This window comes from Uloborus diversus, chromosome 1, assembly GCF_026930045.1.
Source record: "Uloborus diversus isolate 005 chromosome 1, Udiv.v.3.1, whole genome shotgun sequence".
Classification (NCBI taxonomy): Eukaryota; Metazoa; Arthropoda; class Arachnida; order Araneae; family Uloboridae; genus Uloborus; species Uloborus diversus.
The window spans coordinates 166,916,452-166,942,268 of record NC_072731.1 but is presented as its reverse complement, the minus strand read 5'-3'; the positions used below and the strand labels follow the sequence as shown (position 1 = coordinate 166,942,268).

At 33.0% G+C, this 25,817-nt stretch overlaps 1 protein-coding gene across 1 annotated transcript in view; it reads right to left on the bottom strand.

Annotated features, from left to right (window-relative positions):
* Positions 1-20,969, bottom strand: part of LOC129222852 (uncharacterized) — an 81,570-nt gene extending 60,601 nt beyond the window's left edge. The window contains exons 1-2 of the mRNA XM_054857408.1: positions 20,862-20,969; positions 17,144-17,294 (exon numbers count right to left, since the gene is read on the bottom strand). Coding sequence (XP_054713383.1) covers positions 17,144-17,294; positions 20,862-20,885 — 175 coding nt within the window. The 5' untranslated portion in view covers positions 20,886-20,969. The remainder of the gene's footprint in view (positions 1-17,143; positions 17,295-20,861) is intronic.
* Between the last annotated feature and the right edge of the window lie 4,848 nt (positions 20,970-25,817).

Genomic DNA, 25,817 nt, shown 5'->3' with positions numbered 1-25,817 from the left:
AAGGACAAATAAACGAGTGATTAAAAGAATAAATGAATAAGAAAATAAATGAATGAATAAGTGAATTACTAATATAAGGTATGTAAATAAAGTAATTATTAAAGAATACGCAAGAGATTTAATAAATGATTGAATAATAAAACAAAATTAACTATTTCACTTTGCCCCATCCACTTTGCCTCGCATGCACTTGACTAATTGTACAAAACATTGAAAATACAAATAAGCTAAATATTAATAAATAAATACTGCACCAAATATTAGGTCTCAATTAATATTTCAAATCTTAATTACAAGAACTTTATCATTTAATAGTACCTAACATAATTTTCGACTTACAACAAAACATTACATGTGAGTATAAATATTTGAAAAATGCTTGTATTTTCATATTCTATGATTTTCAGAGGTATTTTTTTCTTGACTGGAATAGACTACATGTGTTATTACATTAATAAAATATTGCTAGAGAGTTGGCTCTGTAAGTGGAGTAAATATCTCCCCATTTAACTATGCCCCGCTGCTTCACTTTGCCCAACATTTCCCTACATATTGCGCTACTGTAATTACGTACAGTAAGCTTGTTTACGCAACGAATAAAATTGATGTTAAAATGTGTTCAAAAAATTTAATGGCAATAAGTCTAGCGAGATAATGTGAAAGATTATACAGAACTATAATTCATTAAAACAACAAGTAATTAACTATCTTTATATATTAATATGCAAGCCGTGTTCTTTTGGTACCGATTTCTCCTCTGTTTGTGAATTGCCAAATAATAATCAAAAGGGGAAATTTTCACCTCAAAACGAAAACAAAATTTTATTTAGTCCCAGCGGGGAAAAAGAAAAAAAAAAGTGGCAACCTTCTGAACGCTAATTTAAAATGAGATCGCACAAACGATAATTTTCCGATTTAAAATTTCTGATCCATTAGGCTTAGCAGTGCTTCTTATTTTTTCCCGGTGATTTTACTGCCTTTTTTTTTTTTTTTTTTTTTTTTTTTTTTTTGAAATTTGAAGGAAATGATTGAATTCTAAAGATGTTTTCCACGCGCTTTCGAATGGCACCAAAATCAAACTGATCGGAGAATTATTTCGGGTAGAAAGAGCCATTTAATGCTTTTTTCGGGCCCTAAAATTAAAATTCGAACGGTTCGATTCTATTTTGGCTACTAAAATCCCCTTATGTTCCTTCTCGGGTGCACAAGCACCTCCCTGCCAAATTTTGTCGAGATCCGACGTAAACTGTGGATTTGTATAGGGAACATACGCACAGACATATTCTTTGTTTTACTTATATCTTATCTTATATCTTTAAACGAGCAATTCTTGTGACTATATACAGTGGCTCTCAAAAGTGTTCGTACACTTTAAAATTTTTTAGTAAAACCAAAATAACGCGAAACTGAATTCGAATATGAAGTCCAATATTTTTTCACATCACTCCTATGTCCTTCTAAGTAAAATCCTGTAGTTTTTTCAAAATATTGACGGATCTTCTTTTTAAAATGGGTCAAAAAACGAAGAGACAGAAAAATAATACGGCACAAAAGTCATCGTACAATCAAATATTTTCGAATAAATTCATGATTAAAATTATTATACATCATTTTTTAATTATTTTTAATTGTGTTGACCCTTAAGAGTCATTTTTCTTTAATTTTTTGTTTATTTATTCCTTAATATTGTGCTTATTACTTTAAAATGGCTGGTACTCGTAAAAAAAAAACCAAAAACACCATTCGAAATTTGAATTTTTTCCTCACAGTGGAGATAAATTGGTTTGAAATGTCTCTAAATTAGTTAATTTATTCCATTCTATAGTAAAGTGCTTGATAAAATGCTTTAAAGAAAAGAATCGGACCAAAAACAGGGCAAGGAAAGGTCAACCGGCAAAGTTGACAAAGCACGATCGGAGATTTACAGTTTAAAACAATATGAAAAATACACATTTGAGTGCTGTAACAGTTTCTGCAGAATTTAATGAAAAAACTTTCATTTAATTTTCACCTAAAATTGTTCGCCAAGTTCTCTGGTTAACTAGACTCTTCCCGAAGAAATTTCTTGTTCGTGCGAAAAATGGAAAGCTTACGCTTTTTGACGCAAATAAATAAATAAATAAATAAATAAGCTCCAAAGCGTTTTGGAATAACGTCTTACTTACAGATGAAATTAGATTTAACATTTTCGGTTAAGTTGTACTCAGGGGCGGCATTTCAGCATTTCGTTTGGGGGGTCGAATTTCTTGTACATGAATTTCTTCAGTACGGTAAAAATACATGATGGTTAGCAGGAAGTGATAATAAAATGGTTTTAATGTCAAAAATAATAAGGTTTATTAAGAACAATTAAAATTTTTGCGACCGAAGCTTTAAATTTATTTTGTAATAAGATATCTCAGAAAATATCTCGGTACTACTTTTACTTTTTAGTAAAGTTTTAATCTGCTATTTTTGGAGTCAGGAAGAAGAAAAAATTTTGTAACTATATATTTAATTAATATCCAATGCTTTGCTTTATTGCCAGTATAGCTGAAAATGAAGGTCTTGCTTGCCTCATCGCTCTTCAAAGGTAATTAATTCTCTAACCTCCTGAGACACAAAAGTCAAAAGTGGTTTACGTTCAGTTCTCCTACTGGTTGTGTGCTGAGTTTTTTGCATCGATGAAAAGGCTCCATTGAAGCCTTGGAATAGCTATATGCTGTATTTTCGTGTTAATTTATGCTTTATTTATGTTGTTTTTCAATTTAATCACAAATGTCATCTTTTAAATGACTGACCTGATTGAAACAGTCAAAAAACAATGGAAGCAAGAAAGTTATATTAAAAAACACATTTCCTTCTAATTCCTCTCTTTAAAATAACCAAGAAAAGTTTTTTATTTGGACTAGTATTTATTTTGCGTCATTAAAAAGTATAATCGCAATTCACAAAACAATTCCTCTTCCCTCATGCTATAAATTTTACTTATAAGTAAATATTGAACTTAAGATCGATGATAAATATATCCCTTCAAACTCTGTCTCAATTTCTAGAGAAACTTGAACTATTTATTTTATTCAGTCATTGATTTAATATTTTGACGACAACTTCATGTGGGTTTTGTTACCTCTTCTACATTGGCATACTCTAAAAACTATTATGGAAAGTTCTGACACTAAGTTCCACACTTTGATCAAGTTGCATTAGTGCAAAAATTACTAGGAGTTTCAAGTGTCAATTCAAGAAATAATATTAGCGGATTTAAATTTTTATGATAGAGTGTAGCACTGTTCAAAAAACGCTCCACAGTGTAAATAAAGTAAACAAAAATTCAGATAAAGTCATACATATTAGAATGACATCAGATTTACTATCATTGAAAACATTGCTTTCCAGCAATTCTTCCAGGGTTTTTTACAGATTTAACTCTTGAATACCATCGTGTGTCACTCAGAGATTGTCAAGTAAAGAGCCTCAAGATATATTTGTTGATATGAAGCTATGTTTTGGTGCGGGATATTTTTCAAAAATAGCATATATTTACAAAAAGTTTCTATGAAAGCATGTAATACTTCGAGTTGCTAAACTGTGTTTCTAGTACAAGGAATTAATGAACATTTACCAGCCGAACATTAAGTTATAATATGAGCATAAATTTTTTTGTAAAATGACATGGAGTTCACGCGTAAAAATTGCGAAGTCTCAACACTGTACACATCTCATACAAGATTCACCTTCATAACAGAGTACACAAGCTTTAAATATGTAGCCCATCTGAAGAGTTCTTTGGTTACGGCAAACAATTATTCTCCATCAGTTTTTTTTCCCCTGAAAATGCAGGCAAATGATTTTCTAAGTTATCTAAATTGAATTTACCCATTTTTTATTATTCTTAGCGAAAAATTTGGGGGAGCAACCGCCCCCTCTTGACCCCCCTATTTGCCGCCCCTGGTTGTACTATAATTGTCAATAGAAGAAAAAATGAGGAACTTGATCTTAAGATCTTAGTTGGATCAGTTTATTAGGACTGTGAAATAGTTCTTGTGCGAGGGTGCATATCAGCATCAGGACTTGGCAATTTGGAATTTTTTGATGAAATAATAAATCATGCTGTTCATTTAAACATTTTTAAAACCAAATTTGAACTCTTAGCTAAAAATTTGGTAAGTGGAAACAACTTTGTTTTTTATCAAGATAACGATAAGAAGCACCGGTTTTCAACGTTTGTGTCTAGTGCCTAAAAAATTTTCCTAAAGTTTAGAAAATATCCCCTCAATCTCCAAATTTGAACTTAATGTAACATATCTGGAGGCTAGATTACGAAAATACGGCTTTGAAGCGAAAATAGAGCTAGAAACAGTAACACTCGAAGTGTGGTTGAACACTTACTCAGAAATTACGCAAAAAAAAAGGGGGGGAGAAAAAAGAATGAAATCTATTCCCAGACGTTTAAAAGGTAATATTGATACTGCATTAAAAGTCGTAGGTATACGAACACTTTTTGGAGCCACTGTATATATACAATATATATATATATATATATAGATTAGGGTGGTCCTTATTTTTGAAGTTTCAGATATTTTACGCGACACCCCCTCAATTTGTTCCATTGTACAAATAAATGATAACTGTAAAATTTAAAGTCAATCCCTGAATATTAACACGTGCCCCTAGGGCCCCCTTCTTTGAGTTTCGAAGAAAAAATTGCGGATTTTCTCATTTTTATGTAAAAATATTCCAACGTTTTATATTTAAAGTAATTTTGAACCTCAATAGGTGCTACTACTTCCAAACCGACCATTCTCTCACTTTCATTCTGTAAAATTTAACATGTTACAGAGAATAAAATGTACACCAATAGCCTTGGGTCAAGCGTACCGCTCTTCTGCGCTTGTTCCAACCAAGCGGCAGGGGAACGTTTCTTCCCATCAAGATGGACACAAGGGATTCTATAGTCTATTAATGAATGGCCTAGGCCATTAGTGAACGATCTTTGACAACAACAAATTGCCTCCTCCAGGCTTTGGGGGTGTTAATTTACAAAATTCCCTGTGTGTGTAATAGGTGTGGCAAATAGAGTCACAAGGTTTCAATGCTATAAATATAAGTAATTGCAATTATATTTTAATTCGCTGTTCTTTAGTTATAAACATACCTAAATGCTTATGCAATTATTAATTTTTAAAATATAAATTTCGAAAAATCCTCGATTACTCCTAACATAAAAATATATTGTATTTTCCATAGCTAAAATATAAATTTTAAAAAAATTATCCCGATCGGAACAATGTAGAAATCTATACTTTAAATTAATTTTCTTCTATTTCAGTACATAGTGCTTTATTATCATCAAATTCTTGTGATTCACAAGATTTGGAAACCGTAATGGGTATATATCCTAACCTGTTGAACTTTTGCTTTCTACAACTGGTCTACCACAATGCAAAAAAAGCTTGACAACTATTGATATCTGCTCGCCTTTCATCACTGTTAGACAAATGCCATATTAGGGATAAAGATGTTGTTCATTTATTTACAGCCTATGTAGATGCTGTAAATTTAAATCCAAATGACCTTGTGATTAATCGTACATTCCTTACGAGAGCAAAAGAAAATCTTCGAGAGGTAAAATTAAATTTCATGAATTTAAATTTAGATTTTGTAGTTATTCACTGGGATACAAAGCTACATCCAGATGTAACTGGAAAAAGAACGCCGACAGGATTACCGTGATAGCTTCAGGTCCTAATATTGAACAGCTACTCGGAATTCCTTAGCTATTTCTTCAGTTGTATATGATATCTTAGATGATAGCTCTTTATTGCTAACTATTCTAGCTGTAATGTTTGATACAACGACTTGCAATACCAACCGTATAAATTGTGCATGCAATTTTTCAGAGCAAAAACTGAACGATGATATATTACATTTGGATTGCCATCATCATGCACTTGAAATCGTACTGCAGAGTGTGTCCTTAAAGAAGTTCTTGCCTTTCTTAGTTCTAGATCAGATATTCAATTATTTAAGCCCTTCAAAATTTTGTGAAAAGATCTCCATCATTCAGAACTTATAACATTTCAATCAAGTACAAATACCACTTAAATTCTAAAAGACGAAGTTGATGACATATTATTGTTCGTAAAAAGAGGAATTAAGAAAAATTATAGAGAATTCTCATAATTTGTGATAATTTTTCCCGGTGAATTTCCTCCTACAGGGATATGTTTTCGGCAACCTAAAGCTTAACCCTGAGCCACATGGGTGGCAAAAGGAATTTCTGTTTGAAAATTTTTATATTTTGGAAGCAATTTAAATTGACCTTACATGAAAAGAAAGCCCTTCAATGCTGTTTTGCAATTAAATGCTGTATGAAGATATGGTTTTTCGCTGCAACCCTATCGGGGCTCCTTTGAATAATATAATATGTCTGAAAAACTAGCAGCGTACAAAATGACGACAAACATGCAGCAGAAGCAGTGATTGGAAAATTCATAAATCACTTAAAGTATTTAGGGGATAAACTAGTAGCTTTGTCCGTATTGGATGAAGGAATTAACTTTGAAGATAGGAAAAGACTAGACCAAAAAATGCTTGTGATAAGGAAGACGTATCTGATGACTGTTTAACAAATTTCAGATAACAATAGATGATTTGGAATATTTTCTTAGTAAAGATCTTCCTCTTTATAGAATCAATTACGAGTCAATAAAACTGTTTGTATAAGTTACAAATACTAAAAGATTTTTTCCTATTTGATTCTGATTCACGGCAAAATGAAGGAAGCTATTTGAAGGGAAGAGAGATCGTTAAAATACTGAAAATTGTGAATAATACAACTGAAAGAGGAGAACAATTAATCGAAGAATTTCACCACTAATTTAGCAAATATGAGTCACAAAGCAATTTATTTTACAGACCGTCCAAGACTATCGAAAAAAAATACACACTATCGAGATACATTGAGAAAAGAGTACGATTAAGGAAAGTTTCTAAAGCATTATTTCATTCTTATTTCTTCAACGTAAAATCTTTAAATGATATTAAGTAATTAAAAAGATCAATTTTAGTGCTACCTCACTGAAAAAATATTTTTCAAACCTAGGAGAAACGATATACTGGGTCTGAAGTAAAAACTCGAGGATTTGTGAGAAAATTATCAAAAGTGTAAAAGTTCAACGGCCTAGGGGCACGTGTTATTATTGACCGATCGAGTTCAAATTTTGCACACGTTACTTTTTATTATAGTGTCACAAAACTAGGGGGCGTCGTTGAGTTCCGAATTTTTTTTTTCCCATATAAATAAGAACCACCCTAATATATATATATATATATATATATATATATATATATATATATATAATCTCGGAAATGGCTCTAACAATTTGAATGAAATTTTAGATTTAATTGTAGTTTTGCTTTCTAAATTCATCTACATCAGTGTTTTTCTGTCAAAACGCGATTCTTTACAAAAAAAAACTCGTTTTTTAATGTAAAGTCTGCCTCGATTTCGCCTTGAAAAAAACTATGAATTGACATATAAGGCAGACGATTTGCAACCATAACAATGAAAATTAGTGTCCGAACTCGTTTTAAAATTTCAAACTTTCTCAGAGTGTTCAGGCTTGGCTGATATTGCCACTTTGGCTAATTTCAATCAAACTTGGCTAAAAACAAATTCTAAAGCATTATGTAAGTCGATATTAGGCATTTTAAAAATTTGTATTGCGAAACTATTGTTTAAGTGTCTTATTTTATTTTATTCATTTGTTTTCTTTTTTACACTTCAAATAATTTTATATGTTTTTTTAAATCACGCATCTAAATTTTATTTCGATAAACATATGTCTGGAGACTGTTTCAAAATCGTCGGAGCTCATCAATTTTTATGGACAGTATTTGGTTTTTATGCTGTGTGTAGCGTTTTCTGGTCCAGGTTGGCCCTCCTAGACGGATGTCTGTGGGGGAAGGAAGGCCTATATTCAGTAGTAGGCTTCTTATAGCTGAAATGATTATAATGCTGATGAAGTGTTTTTTACATGTATATCACCCGTTTCTCGGAAGCATATACGACTGGCGAGAACATTTGATATTTCGGTAACGTGATGCTTTTCAAGTGTATTTAAAAAGTATCGAACCTTAGAAAAACACAAGTTGACAAAAAAAAAAAAAACTTTTAAAGCCGAGCGAGGCTCGATCGTCCAGGTACTATATTTTTATTTATTGACTGTTCGTTTAATGTCGTTACAATTACGATAAAAAGAGCAAACAAAATTCTGTTTACTGTGAAATGCTTCAACTTTATTTCTCCTTCTTGTTGGTTTTTTTTTTTTTTTTTTTTTCACGCTGATTATAGCTCTCGTAGATGAAGAATAAAATTAAGTTTTTTAAAAATAATTTCCTAATAAATAGTTTTTCCAAGCGTTCTATATGCCACACAGGCATACTGAACAGCTTTAAGCGTTGAAGTTACATAAAATTTGAAACGTTACGGTAACTTTTTCGTGTAGAAAAGAGCAATTTTATAGTTCAAAATTAAGAACCGAACTTTTTAAACTTTAAAAATCTACTACTATTCTCTACACTTTAAATTTTCTTTCTAGACAGGTGATTTATTTAATGAGCGACTGTTAGATAAATTTAGGAGCCTCTGTGACCAAGCGGGGGAAAAAACTTGCTTTCTAGGGTTATGAGTTCGATTCCCGCCGGTGCCCCAGGTGTTTCTTCCTCCTGGTAAATCTTTCTTGTGTTGTTCTGAGTGTAAATAAAATAATTGTTACATGAAATACACCGCCAGCTCAGTCATTTCCATGTATTTCATGTAATTCTGCTTTAGCCCTGGCTACTGGGGCGGAAATTTACTGAATATAAAATAATTGTTGTCTAACTAGAAGTCCGCCCTCCTTGTACGACAATGGCACCTCTCTTTTTCCCACAGCTGTGAGGAAATAAACAACAAACATTGGATTCATACAATATGTCGAAATCTGGCGAACAGAATTCGATAAAAATTAAATAATTGTGCATTATACTAATTCTTATGCTAGACAAGGTGAGTACACTATTTGCAGGGTCAAAATCGAGCACTTTCAACGACTTTTCAAGACTCAACTCGCAGAAACAAAAGGTGAGGTACGAACAAAATTAATGTAACGAAAAACAAGTTGCATTAGAAGTCAAAAAGATGAATTTAAAACCGTAATTTACAGCATTGTAATGAATTAACTTCATATTGTAAAATCACATCAGATTGCTAATTTGATAGATTTTTATTCTAAAAATACATTCTAAAAAAATCACCTGAAAAATTTAATCTTTACGTCAGTCAATATTTATACATTTAGTCTAACTTAACCAGATCCTTACAAGGCAAGTGTGATTGTTTTATTTATCCAAAGTACCCACAATTTTTAAAGATACAAAAAAATATAAAATTTAAATTTTATATATTTATTTCAAATCGGTCGGCATATTATCTGAAAAGTGCTAAAGTTTTGTAACATCCCAGTAATAAAGCATCTATATCATTGCCAGGGTGATTTTTACCGGTTCTTTTTATCCCGCTCGTTCTTCGGCAGAAATATTATTGGTCTATCTATTGTGGGAGGAGCTTCCCGGAGCTTCCTACTTCGATTGCTTTGCTAATGGGAACAAGAAAAATCAAGGACTCTCTAGATGCTTTCGTACATTATTCCAATATTCTAGCATTTTCATGGCCTTGGAAAAAAGTATACATGAAATTGAAGGACTCTCAAGGTTTTCCAGGTCGTATACGAACCCTGCAGTGAACTTGAATATAGTTTTTTAAGGAAAAGTTACTGACGCATGCATTCTGTTCCAAGAGAAATTACTTGAAGTTTTGGGAGAAGGAATTTTGGCGGAAACGAAAGGTGGAGCAGTGGGAAGAAAAAATTTTACTGACTAAGATCAGCGATTCCCAACCTTTTTGTACCTAAGAGCACAACTAGAATACCGGCCGTATGGCGGGCACCATTAATGTTCTCAAGATGTTATAAAAGAGGTCGACATAGCACAAATATATACACATTTGAAAGTAATTTCCAAAAAATGAGTGAAAAAAATTCTTACATATAAAACAAGTAAATCTTACTACTATTATATATGCGAATGTTTGTCTGTACGGATGTTTGTTACTCTTTCACGCAAAAACTACTGAGTGGATTTTGATGAAACTTTACAATAATATAGCTTATGCATCAGAATAACACATAGAGTAGTTTTCATCCCGTTATGGGGGGTAAAAACTTCCATAAGGGGGTGATAAAGCACAATTTTCAAATAAATTCTCTAACGTAGGGGTGAAAAAATACTCGCATACAATGGTGCGCAAAAATTAAGGACGAGACGGTTTTTTCAATATAACTTTGTACAAAAGCTTTCCAAATCAACACATTTAATACCCTAAGATCCCCAATACGTAAGGACATGTGTAATGTAAGCAACACTTACTAAAAGAGAAATCAGAGGGATAATAAAAAAATTTTGAAAAAAAAATAGAACCGACTTCAAAATTGCTCTAAAAAGTGAAAAATAATTTTATTCTTTAAACACCATCGATAATGCTTTTAAACATAATTTTTGAAGTTGGCGCAAAAACAAAACGTAAAATCAAGGGTAACCATGCTTTGTTCATATTTTTTTTCAGAAAAGCATCCAAAGTTACGAACGAAACATTTATATCGTTATTCAAATTTGCTGTCATCAATGCATAATGTATGTGATAGTGAAGAAACTGGGCCTGGTTAAATTTATAGTTGTATTTGAGTTATGGCTGTGAATGATTTTATCCATCGTTTTTGCGCCAACTTCAAAAATTATGTTTAAAAGCATTATCGATGGTGTTTAAAGAATAAAATTATTTTTCACTTTTTAGAGCAATTTTGAAGTCGGTTCTATTTTTTTTTCAAAATTTTTTTATTTCATTCTTTTTAGTGTAAATGTAGGTATTTCAGAAATAGTAAGAAGTTACCATCACGAAACTTCACATTTTTTTCTTAAAAATGCTCCATACTAAAAAAAAAAAAAACTCTTGACACGCGTTAAACTTTAAGCGGTTAGCACTAAAAACTTATCTTTGTTAATCTCTGGAAATCATGCGTAGTTAATTTAATTATAACCATTTAAGTATTGCTGTTTTCCTAACAAATTTACGTTCCACAGCATCTAAGTTGCTCATGATGCAACCCTGTATTTTCTTACTTAGCCCCGATCATCTGTTATCGGCACAGACGATAACGATAAAAATACTACAGAGTAGTTGAGGCAAACCTAATGGTAGCATTGTGAAGGCTAAGCAGATCCTAATCACTGCATCACCTCGCTTCCAGGTTAGGTTTACCCCTACTATGTAGCAATAGCACTGAAGAAAGGAAGATTTTGATAATTCACATAGGGTTACTATAAATCAGCAGGGTTACTAAAATAAAATTATTTACGCCAAAAATGAGGCGACAGCGCCAGATTCCTCATTATCGAAGTATCCCTTGAAGAAATTTAATGCTTGCTTCAGAGAAGCCTTCATTCAAAATTATCATTACAATTACTATTAATATTACTGTTATATGGCACCAAACTTTTATAACAATGAGTTTCATATTGTCGCGTAGATGAAGATAGCGAAGACAATGTGAAAGCCAAATGAAGCGAATACTCGTTAGTCTCAACTCGAGATCTTTATTCAGAACCACGAATGAACGTTACATCTCCTTATATACAACTTGAGAAAGTGCTGGAACCTTCCCGACTTGGAAAGATACAGAAATTAATAGAACATTCGAGAAAATACGGGAAACAGTAGAAACGAAAATTTAGTAAAATTCACTTTGTCCTAGTCGGGATTGGAACCCGGGTCGCTCGTGTGGGAGGCGAGAATTCTACCACTGAGCCACCGTTTTCCACGGATGAATAGTGCGAACTTCGCTACAATATCATTTAATAGGGAAATTGCATGAAATTTGTTGTTTTTTGCCCATAACTTTTTTTCTAAAGAACAAATATGGTCAAACAAAGTAATGGGACCTAAGTTGAGCCATCCCCTATCCATTAAAAAAAGAATCATCAAAATCGGATCACTAGGTGAGACGCTATGAGTGGACAAACAAAAAAAAAAACATACATACGGTATGAACTGATAACCGCCTCCTTTTTGAAGTCGGTTAAAAAGAAGCTTTATTGAAAAAGTAGCATGGAGCACAATGCGACTGAAGGCCGAAACATCCCTGTGATGGGTGTCCAGCAAGAAACATCCGGTCTATAGTAGGGAATATGATCTCCCCCGACTGCTAGGCAGGTTTCACAGCGACTGCCCATGCTGAGAATGAGGGTGTCAATGAGTTGTTGAGGCATTGCTGCCCATTCGTCTTGCAGCTCCAATCGAAGCTCCCGAATCGTTACTGGTGGTAAGGTACGAGCTGCCAAGCGTCTGCCTAGAAAATCCCATACATGCTCGATGGGATTGAGATCCGGAGATCGTGCCGGCCAATCCATACGTTCAATATCTTCACTCTCTAAGAGCTGTTCGGCAGCTACTGTGCGATGACATGGTGCATTGACGTCCATGAAAAGGAACTGCGGACCCATAGCGCCTCTAAAAAGACGCACATATGGAAGAAGAATCTTGTTACAATAACGGGTCCCGTTGATTGAACCTGCGTCGAAGATGTGAAGGTCTGTACGACTACCAAGCATGATGCCTCCCCAAACGAGAACACCGCGACCTCCATACCTGTCCCTTTCAATGATGTTCGAGGGATGATTGCGGCTTCCCCGCTCTCTCCAGATGAGTATGCGATGAGAATCGCTACTCAGACTGAATCTGCTCACATCTGTAAAGAGTACTCGTCCCCATTCATTGTCTCTCCGATTCCGGTGTTCCCGGCACCACAGAGAACGCCTTCTCTGATGGGTAGGCGTTAGAGGTACACACCGTATAGGGCGTCGTGCAAACAGACCACCACCGTGCAGTCGTCTGGCCTCGGTAAAACGCGATATCGGTCGTCCAGTCGCCTGTGTCGTGTGTCTAGCGATTTCTCCCGCTGTCTGCCGCCTGTTTCTTCTGGCCTGTAAGACAATATACCGGTCATCTGCGGGTGTGGTTCCTCGTGGACGACCACTACTGAACCCCCGGATAGCTGTTCCTGTAGTTTGAAATTGTCTCCAAAGTCGTGAAACGATGCTTTGAGCTATTCCGAACTCTGCAGCCACACCTGTCACACTGCGGCCTTCCTCCAACTTCCCAATGATTCGACCTCGGGTAAAAGCATCCAGATGTCATCTAACAGATTGATTATTCGCCATTTCTCGCTGAGGTAGCAACTCGGTGTGATTTTAACTGCAATACGGCGTGCAATCTCTTTGCCAGAAATACTGACCTTACACCGATAACATGCTTTATACTACTCAGACACTCCCCCATTACGTCTGCCTGCATATCTGCGCATGTGCTACCGTACATCACCTTACTTAATCTACTGATTGGTCTTTCTGTCCGCTCTGCCTCTTCGTTCAGCTGATATGCTAATTTTTCGACTTCGTCCTTAATTTTTGCACACCAGTGTATATTAACATTATATGTCCATCAAAAGCTCTGATTTTTATGTTGAAGATGGCATCAGTTTGAAACTTCTAAGAAGAATTTAAAAGCGCGTTATACGTTTTTTAGTTCCATATTCGAAGGCTCTCATCAACCCAATTCAGTATTTAGTGTATCACTCAACTCCCTGTTGCTTTTCGTCTGACTGTTAAAGGCTTTTCTCAAGTTCAATCTTAAAGTTACATTTTCGCACAACTTTGTCAAGAAATAAATGGATTTGGCTGATTATTTTCCGTTTTAATGGAACTTTAATGCAATTAATGTTTTTTTTTTATTTAGTTGCGCTGATTGGACACTTACTCATTATCTAATCTACCAGCAGGAATGTTGCCACATTTTTTTGTGGAAATAATTCAATAGATGAGGCATTTGGCAATTTTTTCAACTGTCGTAAAAACTGTTTTTCGCTTTTCACGATGTAAGCAAAATATCGCCATAATAATAATCTTTAAATCTTTTGTTGAAATGTAAAATAATCCGTCGGATTATTACACACTTGAATTAAACTAGGCAAATTCATAAAAAATACAAAAACTTCCATTAATTTGTCTTATTAATTTTAAACAATCGCCAAATTTTACTTCTTATTTCGGAAACATTTCGGAAAAGAAATATTTAGCATCATATTATGATCCTCAAAAGTATCTCAGTATTTGGCGAAAATATCTTTTTGATGTAAATTTGTAACAGACAGTTCTACGAAGTAGGGAAGGAGAGCATTGTCCAAGGTATCCCAAAAACGATTACCGCAAATTTGGTAGCATTTTATATTGCACGAAGAATCAGCAATAATTGAAATTGCCTAAAATAACTAAAGCAAGTAATAGGAGGATTACGGGCGGTTACATATTTTAAAACCGTTTGTTCTTCAATAGCCATATTGATAGGCTTGCTAGACCTCTGTAATGTTCAACCGGGACACTAGAATACTCCGCCCCCCCCCCCCCGCCTCCGTAAAGAGTATTTAAAAGGGTACAAACCCTGTTGATTTTTAGAGAGTTTTAGAGGGTAGTTCATTCTCAATGCTATGAATGAATAGTTATTAATTATGAGCCGAAACCAGGGGTAATAAGTAATACATGACACAAGCAGGTATATTTAAACATTTCTATTTTCTACTTGTTAATATTTTTAAGTTACTTTAGTAAGAAGAAAAACTTTGAATGAGGAATAAAATTTGAACAATATTTACATGTTATTTGCATTGCCTAAGAACCTTTTTAGGAAATCTTTTTTGTTTTTAATCTTGCTGTAAAAATCCTCACAAGTGAATCCGATATTAATTTTACAAGTCAATGTTACAAATCGGTACCTCAGAGCCAGACTAACGTAAGACACATTATCACTACTTTACAGGAGACAGAAAAAACATTTGTCAGGCACAAGCAAAGGATAAGACGCGAGCTCTTTTAACATTGGTAAATAATTAGAGGATTTTTTTTTTTTAGAATTATGTTTTTATGGCTTAATTTGGACAAGGATTCTATATACAATGAATCGCATTTTTTGGACTTAGACAGTCTGGCTCTGAGGTACAGAAATGACAAAGTTATTTTTTTAAATAATCCTTTACAGTTAGTTATTTTTAGACTTTTTTGGTCATCTATAATCGAATTTCTATTTAACCAGTACGTGAAGTAAACCGGCCGAGACACCGGGATTTTGTTTGAAAACCGGGACGTCTGGCAAGCTTACAGAAAAGGTTATACTATTAAGGACTATGTTCAAAAAAAAAATAATAATAATTAACTGATAAATCATTTCAAACAATTGAAGTTTAATTGCATATCTTGCCAATTCTTAAAATTTTTGTTTCCTTAAATATTGTGCTTTCGTTTTTTAATGAATACTATTTTGTTCTTTATATTATTGATATTTTACTTTTATGGGTAAGGAAAAAGTTCGATTTTTAATCACGTCAGAGCGGTGTGTTTTGAGTTCTTTCAGTTAAAACAGAAAACGAATGAACGTAGCAATTGCTTCTAACAATTATTACTGACCCAGGCAACGCCGGGTATTTTTGCTAGTACTAAATAATTAAAACAAACTATACAAAGTCCGAAGCATAAACGTATCAAGTTCAAAGTCAACATGATTTTCGGAACTACATTTTATTGGTCATTGTTTCATAATTAGTCGAGTAGGCTAACTTTACCGGCAGTAAGCAATCGTCAAGGTGCTCACCTGAACTGCCGTGGAAAGGTAAAGCGCAGTTTCTACAAAAATAAGGTTTTGGGCCATTTGAAGAAACGTGTTTTGAATTCTATACCAACAACAAGGAAATGTTTGAATTTTACGTTTTTCTTCGTGCTTGGGTGGGTGTGGTGCCCACGGGCACAGCGTTGGGAACCCCTAACTAAAACAATTCAAAAAGTAAACCTAAAACACGACATTTTTTATAGTTCTAGCATAGATCACGAATAAAGCTTCGTTTAATATAAAACATATTTATTTGTCAAGCCTCATTTCACAAATATATGTACGTACTGCAAATTTAAAAGTTAAGCTCTCGTATTAAAAAAAAAAAAAAAAAACTTCTGTAAAAAGTCGAATATTATTCTGAATTGAGGAGAAAAAATATTTATTTGTGGTTGCATACTGGATACCTGAATTTTTGAATTCGATTCTTGAAGATGATTATTACTCAGTCAAAACCAAAGCTGAATATACGAACTAAACAAGCATATTATAGCGCTCTTCGTGTGTTTTCAAAGTTGCCCCTGCTGGCTGGAAACACTTGCATGTAAACAGGACATCATATCGCTTCTATTATTTCTCCTGTGAGGCCATTGTCAATTTGGGATCCTATTGAATTTACTTTTAATTATGATGTTTTAAAAAATTGGGGTCCAAAACTCACCCTGAATTATGGCCAATAGGAAAAAAACATTTTAAAAGGTTAAACAAAAAAAGAAAAAGAAGTTAGATTGTTTTTAAAATGAAATTTGTTAATTGAAAAAAAAGGTGGTTAGTATTAATAATCTTTGATGTTCAACAAATGCACACGAAGATTTTAAACTTTAAACTTTTATTTAACTAAAAAAAAGTTATATGAGAGCAATGTGATGAAGCCAAATATTGAAAGTGTATTGTCAAAACATCATGTTCAACCTTTCAAGTTTTGTTTGTTTGTTTGTTTGTTTATGCATGCAGTAGATTTTATTTTTGTACCCTTTTAATAGCTAAAATTTTAATAAAACTGCTACTTTTGTTTTTTCAAGTTCCGACCAATTCGCGTCTCTTAGCAAGCGATCACAAATGTGTTTGAAGTTGATAACTTAAAATTTTTCAGCGTTGGACAAAACATTACCATTTGATTCATTATTTTAGAATTCTCGAATGCAAATGATAGATTATCAAACTATTTTTGGAACTAGCTCTAAGTAGGGAATCCGCAAAACATAGAAAAAAACCAACAAGGGGTCCAAAGAATAATCAAGTTTGGGAGACTTTGTGCCAAATAGAGAGCCTCGAAATAGGTTGGCAACTTTTACATTTACGTATCTGAATTTGAATAAAGTTTTGTTTTGAAAATTTAATACTTCTTACCTGCCTCGGCAAGGGCTTTGGGTAGTGCCAGCACTCCACTGCCAGCCATTTCTCCCACAATGAAGACAGATGCTAACCCTACTGATAACCCTTTCTTTTCATTCTTCAAACTGTCGTCAGAGTCACTGAGACGATTTACCAGCAAAGTCCTCTGAAAAGGAAGAATCAAGTCAATATTGATGTAAATATTACTTGTTGCTTGTTGTCCAATTTTTGAATTGACTTTCAGTTTTAGAATGTTTTTATTACCTTTTCCTGTATTTCCTGGGCTAAAAATCCTAAAACTGCTAACTGTGCTGAATTGTTTAAGACTCTTGTTAATATTTACAGCAAAATGGGCTGTAGAACATTTGTCAATTTACTCACCCCCAATGCACATTTTGAAAGCGTCAAAAAGAGCACGGGTACTTATTCCAAGGAGCAAAGGGAGAACTTTTATCAGAACATGTATATTTTTAAGTCATTACCAAAAGCTTGTAATGAACAAATAATGGGGACTAAATTTTGGGACTATTTTGTTAAAGCAATAAGATATATACCAGCAAAACTATACATTTCTAAGTTCCTTATCAATGTATAGATCTTTAGTTGAAATGTATACTACTTATATATATATGAAGCATAATATTTTCATTTCGTCTTCAAGTAAGGAGAAACCCAAAAATGTGTGAGTTTGACTCAAATTTCAACTTTGCATTGTTCAAACCACAAAAACAAAGCTTTTTCAACGGAATATTTTTTTTTTAAAGTCTGTATGGTAGAATAAACTAGAAAATTACATTAGTTAGTCAGAAACAAAAATTGTAACGTGCATAAAGCACAAGTTATAAATGAACTGCAGCAATCAGCTGTTTCAAGTCCACAGTGGAATGATTTTATTAGTACGAAATCTCTCAGAAATATTGTTGAGTGAATTGTTATATCTCTTGTTCACATCTTAGCAAATAGTTTTTGACTATTTATTTAGGAATTTGACTGTTGGTTTTTTTAAATATATCAAGTCTCAGGTGTAATAATAGTCAGGTGTAATAAATTGTCGAAAAAAGTATTTTGTTTCTTTTTCAGGAACCCATATTGTTAAAAAAATTTAAAAAATTCAATATTTTTGCATACACAGAGAAAACTGGGGATGTGTGGAGGGTCGACATAATCGATTTTGCACGCTAATGTTGAGATGACAAATGCGGCGTGTTTATCATCGCACCCCAAAAGCGAGTGTAAACAGTGTCTAGAAAATCTGAAAGCGCACTATTAAGGAACATAAAATACGTACCGCCAACCAGGACAACTTTGCAAATGGCGACATTGTTGCCGGTTTTTGAAAAGGATGCTATTCGGTGTTTTACTAAATGCCAAAACTAGCTATTAGAAGTAGTAGTGTATTTGTGTAGCGAAACACTACCGCTTCTAATGGCTACTTATGGAACTTAGTAGAGCTAAATGTAATCGTTTTCAAAAACCGTCTTGGATGTGTCTGTTGTCCCGGCCCGGTATTGATCATTTATTACCAACATAAAACTGTGCCAAAATACTCACATTTCAAACTGACTTTAATGACGTTTAATCGTCATATTTTCATTCCATCAAAAAATACTTTAAATGCCTTACTTTTAAAAAGAAAAGAAAAGAAAAAATGTATGTCGTAAAGACGCATGACATATATAGATGTGAAACTTTTTTCTTTTCTCTCTTCTACGTTCTGAACTGTCGCTTCACTCGCACGTTATCTCTTGCGCTATGCTCTTGTTCTTTCTGCGCCTGACTTATGCATATGCACAATAAAATTTTGCATTTAAAGGAAGAAAACAGAGTATAAACAACGAGAAAAATAAACAATACTCAAAATCCTCTTTTTGATTGTTTTCAAAAACAATGAAAAATAATAGCAATTACAGTGGACGCCGGTTAATTGAATCATCTGCTTTAATGAATCAAATTGTAAAAAACAGAATAAAATCCAACTTTATGAGTTAGCCGCTTTATTGAATCAGTCGCTTTATGGAATCAAAATTGCTTAGAACAAATGTGATTCATATAAGCGGCGGCTACTGTATTGTGTTGATTTTGTTTATAAAAGTTAACAAACTAATTTCAAGGCTGAAATTAAGCAATGTGGATTACACTTTTAAACAGATGACAATAATAGCAATTACAGTGGGCGCAGTTAATTGAATCAGTAGTTAATTGAATCCGCCGCTTTAATGAATCAAACTAAAAAATAGAATAAAATCCAATTTTATTGAATTAGCCGTTTTATTGAATCAGCCGCTTTATGGAATCAAAATTGCTTAGAACAAATGTGATTCATATAAGTGACGGCCACTGTATAGTGTTAACTTTGTTTATAAAAGTTAAACTAATTTTAAGGCTGAAATTAAGCAATGTGGATTACACTTTTAAACAGATGACAATAATAGCAATTACAGTGGACGCCGTTTAATTGAATCAGTGGTTAATTGAATCAGCCGCTTTAATGAACCAAATTGTAAAAAACAGAATAAAATCCAGCTTTATTGAATTAGCCGCTTTATTGAATCAGCCGCTTTATGGAATCAAAATTGCTTAGAACAAATGTGATTCATATAAGCGGCGGTCACTGTATAGTGCTAATTTTTTTTATAAAAGTAAACAAACTATTTCAAGGCTGAAATTAAGCAATGTGGATTTCATTTTTAAACAGATGACTTCATGACGTGAATCAAAGAAATCTTCCAAAATCTGCATAATTTGGAAAGTGTAAAACAAACAAAATCCACAAATATATGCTTGCTTAGGTTCACCCTTGAAATTAATTTGTTAAATTTATCAACAAAACTAACTTTATATAATTACTATTATTTTTTATTATTTTTGGCAACGATTGAAAAAAACAGCCATATCGTATCCGTCACCCAAAAAGTTTGAGGATCAGAACTTCAATGCCCTCGAATAAAAAGTTTCACTTAAAAATATGTTCTTTTGTTAAGCTGCTCATATTAATTGAAGGTATTCGAAAACATTAAAAGTATCACTTTTTCATTATTGAGACAGACTAAGCTTCCATGCAAATACAATTTCAATTAACGCGATTATTTGAAATTTTTCAGCTGAGCAACAAAATGATTTCAGAACTTGAACCCCCTTCAGACCTGTCGTCTGGTATACCGGACATCAATTTTAAACAGCTGCGAATCATTTAATAATAATTTAAATTACTTTATTTTTTTCGTAGTTGACTCTTTACATTCTGCTCTTTACTCTTTACATTCTCATCTGTGAAAGGATTTTTTGTTTTGAGATTGACAAAACTAACTCATAGAGATTGGGAGTTAGAGAGTGACTCATTTTTCCAACCATGGGTTTTCGTCGCAAAGGCGAGCTTTTTTTTAAAAAAAATTTATATATGTAATCTTTTATTAATCATTTCAAACGCTTATATTATGTTTTATTATTGTTTGGAGAACATTTTACACTGAAGTTTGTTTGACATTTCATTGTTTTTTTTTAATCTGAAATATCAATTTCAAAAATATGAGTCCGGAATATTGGACGTATCACAATTCTCGTAATTTATTCACCTAAAAACTTGATGTTTTGTCTATAAGATACTCTTTACCATAGTACACTGCGTACCAAATATAAACATTTTTGGGTTAATTGTTTCATAATTTTGACTGAAGGGGTTTTAAAAGGCAAAAACTATCAATTAAATGTCATTATAATAACGAAGCGAAATTACCTCTGAACTCTCGGCAGTATCCATTGCTGGTTTAATCAATGTACACACGAGTAGAAAAGAGACATCCAAGAGAGAGAACTGCTTTCCGCCATAATCTAAGATAAATAAAAACGCAGGCGAAAGGTAAAAAAAATAAACGATGAAAAAATGGAAAGAAAGCGATCACGAGTTTCTTGGAGGGATAGCGTTGATAGCACTCGAATGGAAAACAAGTTTTCTAACTTCACACGTGACTGTTTTTTTAACAAGTTTGATCATAAATGAATAAATCATCATTAATTCGTCGTAACATAGGTAGCATTAGACAAATAACCGGTCGTCCACCATCTTGGGCCCGAACGTTAAGCATATTTAAAGTGAAACTGGTTCAAAAATGTCTTAAGTGGTAGGTTAGCGTTGAACCAGGATATAAATCCGTTTAAAACATAATTGTTTCTCAGTAAATTTTAGAACAGTGGTTCCCAACTTTTAAGAGTCCATCGCTCTCCTCTAGGGGTTGACTGACATCTATCGCCCCCCCCCCTTTTCTACTTTGAAAAAACCATAATTTTGGCAGTAGTGAGTACCGATATCATTAAAAATATAAATGCAGTAAACTCCCAATTAATCTGCAGAATTGGATGGCACAAGTGCTGTGGATAATAAAAATTTCGAATAAGCCGCAAAAAGGTTAAAATGGGGGACAAGTAATACAAAAATTGTACATCCTCAAAAACTTAGCTGTGTTGATACATAATGCTTTCCTGAAGCACTGAAAATATATACAGTGTAGTAAAAATGTTTTGTATTTTGGTACAACAGAACATAACATCAATGAAGAACAAGTGTATATACGATGAAGGAAGCACACAAAATATATAAATAAATAAAACAAAAATAACTGAGTTCAAATTTACAGGTTTTCGACAAAAACACAGCCATTGGTGTTTGCTTTTTACTGCGAAAATGTTCCTGATTGTTGATTGACTCGCAGATAATCGGGAGTTCGCTGTGCTTAATTTTAACTTGGAGTAAGATATATATGACAATGAAATTATATCTAGCCACTCCTAAACTAAAAATAAATAAATCAGTAAAAGTGCCTTAGCTTGTTGCTCCCCCCCCCCCACCTCTTCGTTTACAAAACGAACTGATATGCATTTGAAGGGAAATACTTAATTAAGATCATTGAAGTGCTTTTCAAAAGCAGGATGCAGGAGTACATTTTTTACGAAATTATTGTATTTAACGCGCTTTTATTAGCTTCACCTATATGTATGCATATTTATTTATGTATGTATGTATATGTATAACGGAATCGTGCAACTCAAGTTTCTCCCACTTCTTGTTATCGGATTCTTTTGAAATTTGGCAAGAAACCTCAGACCCGATGAAAATGCATTATCCTATAAGCAAATTAATAAATTAGTTATTAATTATTAGTTTATTACAAATTTTAATCAATAATTTTGATTAATTCCACTAATATGAGGACGAAAAATGCTGGCAAAAATTAGAATTAAGTATCGATAGAAGGCCTTGATTTTTCTGAATCAGATAAAATTTGTTCTAAGGTAATTAGAACGAGAGTTATTGTTTTTTTTAAACAAATTTCATGTTAAAATGTAGACAAGCCTTCAAATGAAAATTAATTGTTGATCACGGTCATTGTTGACCTACGATTTTATCAAAATGTATCTCAAACAGGCCCGGATCTGCATACCCGAAGATCCTGCAGTGCGAAGGGGAGAGAGGCAACGACCCAAGAAAATTTAAAAAAAAAAAAATGAACTTTGACATCTTGAATTCAAATTACGTTTTCCACAATCACGAGTGTGTGTGTGTGTATGTATGCATGTGTGTTTGTGTGTGTGTGTGTGTGTGTATGTGTAGGTGTGTGTGTGTATGTGTAGGTGTGTGTATGTGTAGGTGTGTGTGTATGTGTATGTGTGTATGTGTAGGTGTCTGTATGTATGCGTGTGTGTGTATGTGTGTAGGTGCATGTGTGTGTGTGTAGGTGTATGTGTAGGCAAGTAAGTGACGCAACCTGGAGACGGTTTTCGCTAGAGGAGCCGCATCGTGAGGCGGCCGGCCGAGGTGGTGCTGCAGAGGGAGGCGGGGGGAAATAAAATCATAGGAATTCAAAACTGTCAAGTGAGAACAATAAGCAATCGTGATTGCTTAAAAAAATAGTAGAGGAATATGGGGTAAAGTGAAATCGCGGGGCATAGTGAAAAGGTGAAATATTTACTATGCGCATAGAGCCACCCATCTGGTAATATTTTAACAATGCAGTTGCACATGTAGTCTATTCCAGTCAAGAAAAAAATACTGCCTAAGATTAAAGCATAAGTTAATACAGGCAATTTTCAGAAATTGATACTCTTATTGTACTATTTGTTGCAAGTCAAAAATCATTTCTGATATTATAAATTTATAAAGTTTTTGTTAGTAACATTTCAAATACTATTTGTGACCTTCTAATATGCGGTGCAGTATTTATTTAGTTAATATTAAGCTTATTTGTATCTTAAATAGTTTGTTCAAGTAGTCGAGTACATGCGGGGCAAAGTGAAATAGCTTATTTTGTTTAGTCACTCAATCGTTTACTAAAATACTTACGTATTCATTTGTTAATTATTTCATTTACATTATTTCATTTAGTAATTCACTTATATTTGTTCATTCATTCACTTATTCTCTTATTCATTCACTCTTTTACTCACTCATTTATTTTTCTTCATAAATTAATAAATTAATTTTATTATTTGTTTGTTGTTCTATTTTCTTTTCATTTATTCATTCCAAATTTTATTTACAGATTCACTTGATCAAAAACAATTTTTATAATCAAATAGAAAATATTTCATTAGAAAAATATTTCATTTTTCACTTTGCCCCCATGAAAAAAAAAAATGAAAATTTTCCTTTTTTTTTTTTTTTTTTTTTTTTTTTTTTAAGGCTTCAAATTACTGCCAAAAATTAAAAATGTTTCAATGTAAGTTACATTATAAAACTAGCTGCGTTGCCCGGTCCACCTTGGAAATAAAAATTGTGTCAAGTGACGTATATTCAACAATCAGACTTAAAAAAAAATTTAAAAAAAAAAAAGTTATGCAAAATTTCCCTCTTAAACAATGACAACAGATATTAAAACACTTTTAAAAAGTTAAATCAAGAAAGGTGGATTTAAAAAGCGTACAGTTTGACCACGGATTGTATATAATTTGACAATGTGCCAAGTAAAGACTAGTCCATTTCGGAACTCCAGCGCTCGAATACGCTACCTTGCGGTGATTTACAAAACTGCAAATGAAGCGTTCCACGTGTGTCTGTTGACGTAAACACAGGCAGTTTGTTCTGAGTATTTATTAACGCAATCGATGTGTCTTAGTTTGCTTTCAGCTACAGAAATTAATTCGTCACTTAGTAGTATTCTCGAGCTTCTCAAAATAATGTTAGTTTTCATTATTTCCTTAATAATTGGTAAAAGCGAAAATACTGGATTAACAAACTTGGATAACGTTATACAAGGTAAAATTTTTTATTGTTTTGTATGAATTTGTAAGAATATGCGTTTTTTTTAATCTTAAATTAATTAAACTTACCATATTTTACAGCAGCATTTAGTTGGAATGGACAGTATGCAAAATATTTTCTTGAATATATTATCATAGAACAAAATGAAAAATGTTTAACCGAGAAAGAATTTACTTTATTCCTTTTATTCTCAGCTGAAAGGTATCGCCAAATTTGTTTAGGGTTATAGTTGTGGTATTGTGCGAGCAAAGTAGCCTTGGCGAGATTTCGCGTTTTTAGTTAAACCATTTTCAATTTTTATCATGAGTGGAATAAAATGGTAGTAAGATTACAGAATTTGATAAGTAAAAAGAAATAATTGTCAATCAACTGAAAAGAAAACTACCACCATATATCCGTGAGAATTTTGTTGATGATTTGCATAACATGACACAATTAAATCGTAACTCAGAAATTAGAAAAATCGAAACAGAAAATTTTTAAATTAACCGATTCGGGAATTCAAGAGAAATAACTCAGCTACAAATGGAAAACAAGTGCTAGCCAAAGCAAAGCAAAGAAGTATCATCTTCTTTTAGTAATAATTTGTAATGTCATATTAAATTTTCTAGCATTAATTGTTATTCTTGTCAGGCCACAATTATTATTTAGTTTTATCAAGAATTGATAAATATCGAATTCAACATCGTGAAAATGGCTGCTTAGAACTATGAACTACGTGTACTTTGCATTAATGTTTGACGTTTAGTAATGCTTCTTGAATTCTCATTTCTTTCTACGTGGGCCAGAATATCCACAAGACTTTGAAAATTAATTTAAAAAGAATAAAGCGAAAAAAATCATACGTACGAACAAAAATCACAACACTTTTAGCATTTTCTTCGTTACCATGTGCGTTTGTTTTAGTTTTCAATTCCGCCATTAGACAGTGACTTCAGTGCCCCCTATAGTTCGTTGGAGTTGCGATTTGAATGAATCCATCAGGAGAGAGGGGAAAATAATGATGGGATTTTGATGCACACGTTTTATTATGTCACTAGTACTTTATTCATTTATTGCATTCTCAAAAATAAAATAAGGGAAACAAAAACAGTTACCATGGAAACAACAAAATGAAAAGAAAATATTTTCATTTCGTTCAGGAACGTAAAAGCAAAATGGTAAGCTCAAAACTTTGTTGTGAATAAATAAATCAATGAATTTTTACCACGAGAATATAGATCGAATATACTTGAGATTTAAAAAATGTTGCTGACAGCAAATTTTTATTTTTACAAAACAAAGGCTAAATAATAGAGAGGTAATAGTGCGCATCTAAAACAAATCAACTAACATCCCTATAAACTAATAGATACGCCCATTTCCGCCTATAAACCGGATATTAGCCTTTACATGTAATCGATGGTCAAACAGTAACCAAGGAAACACAAAATAAAA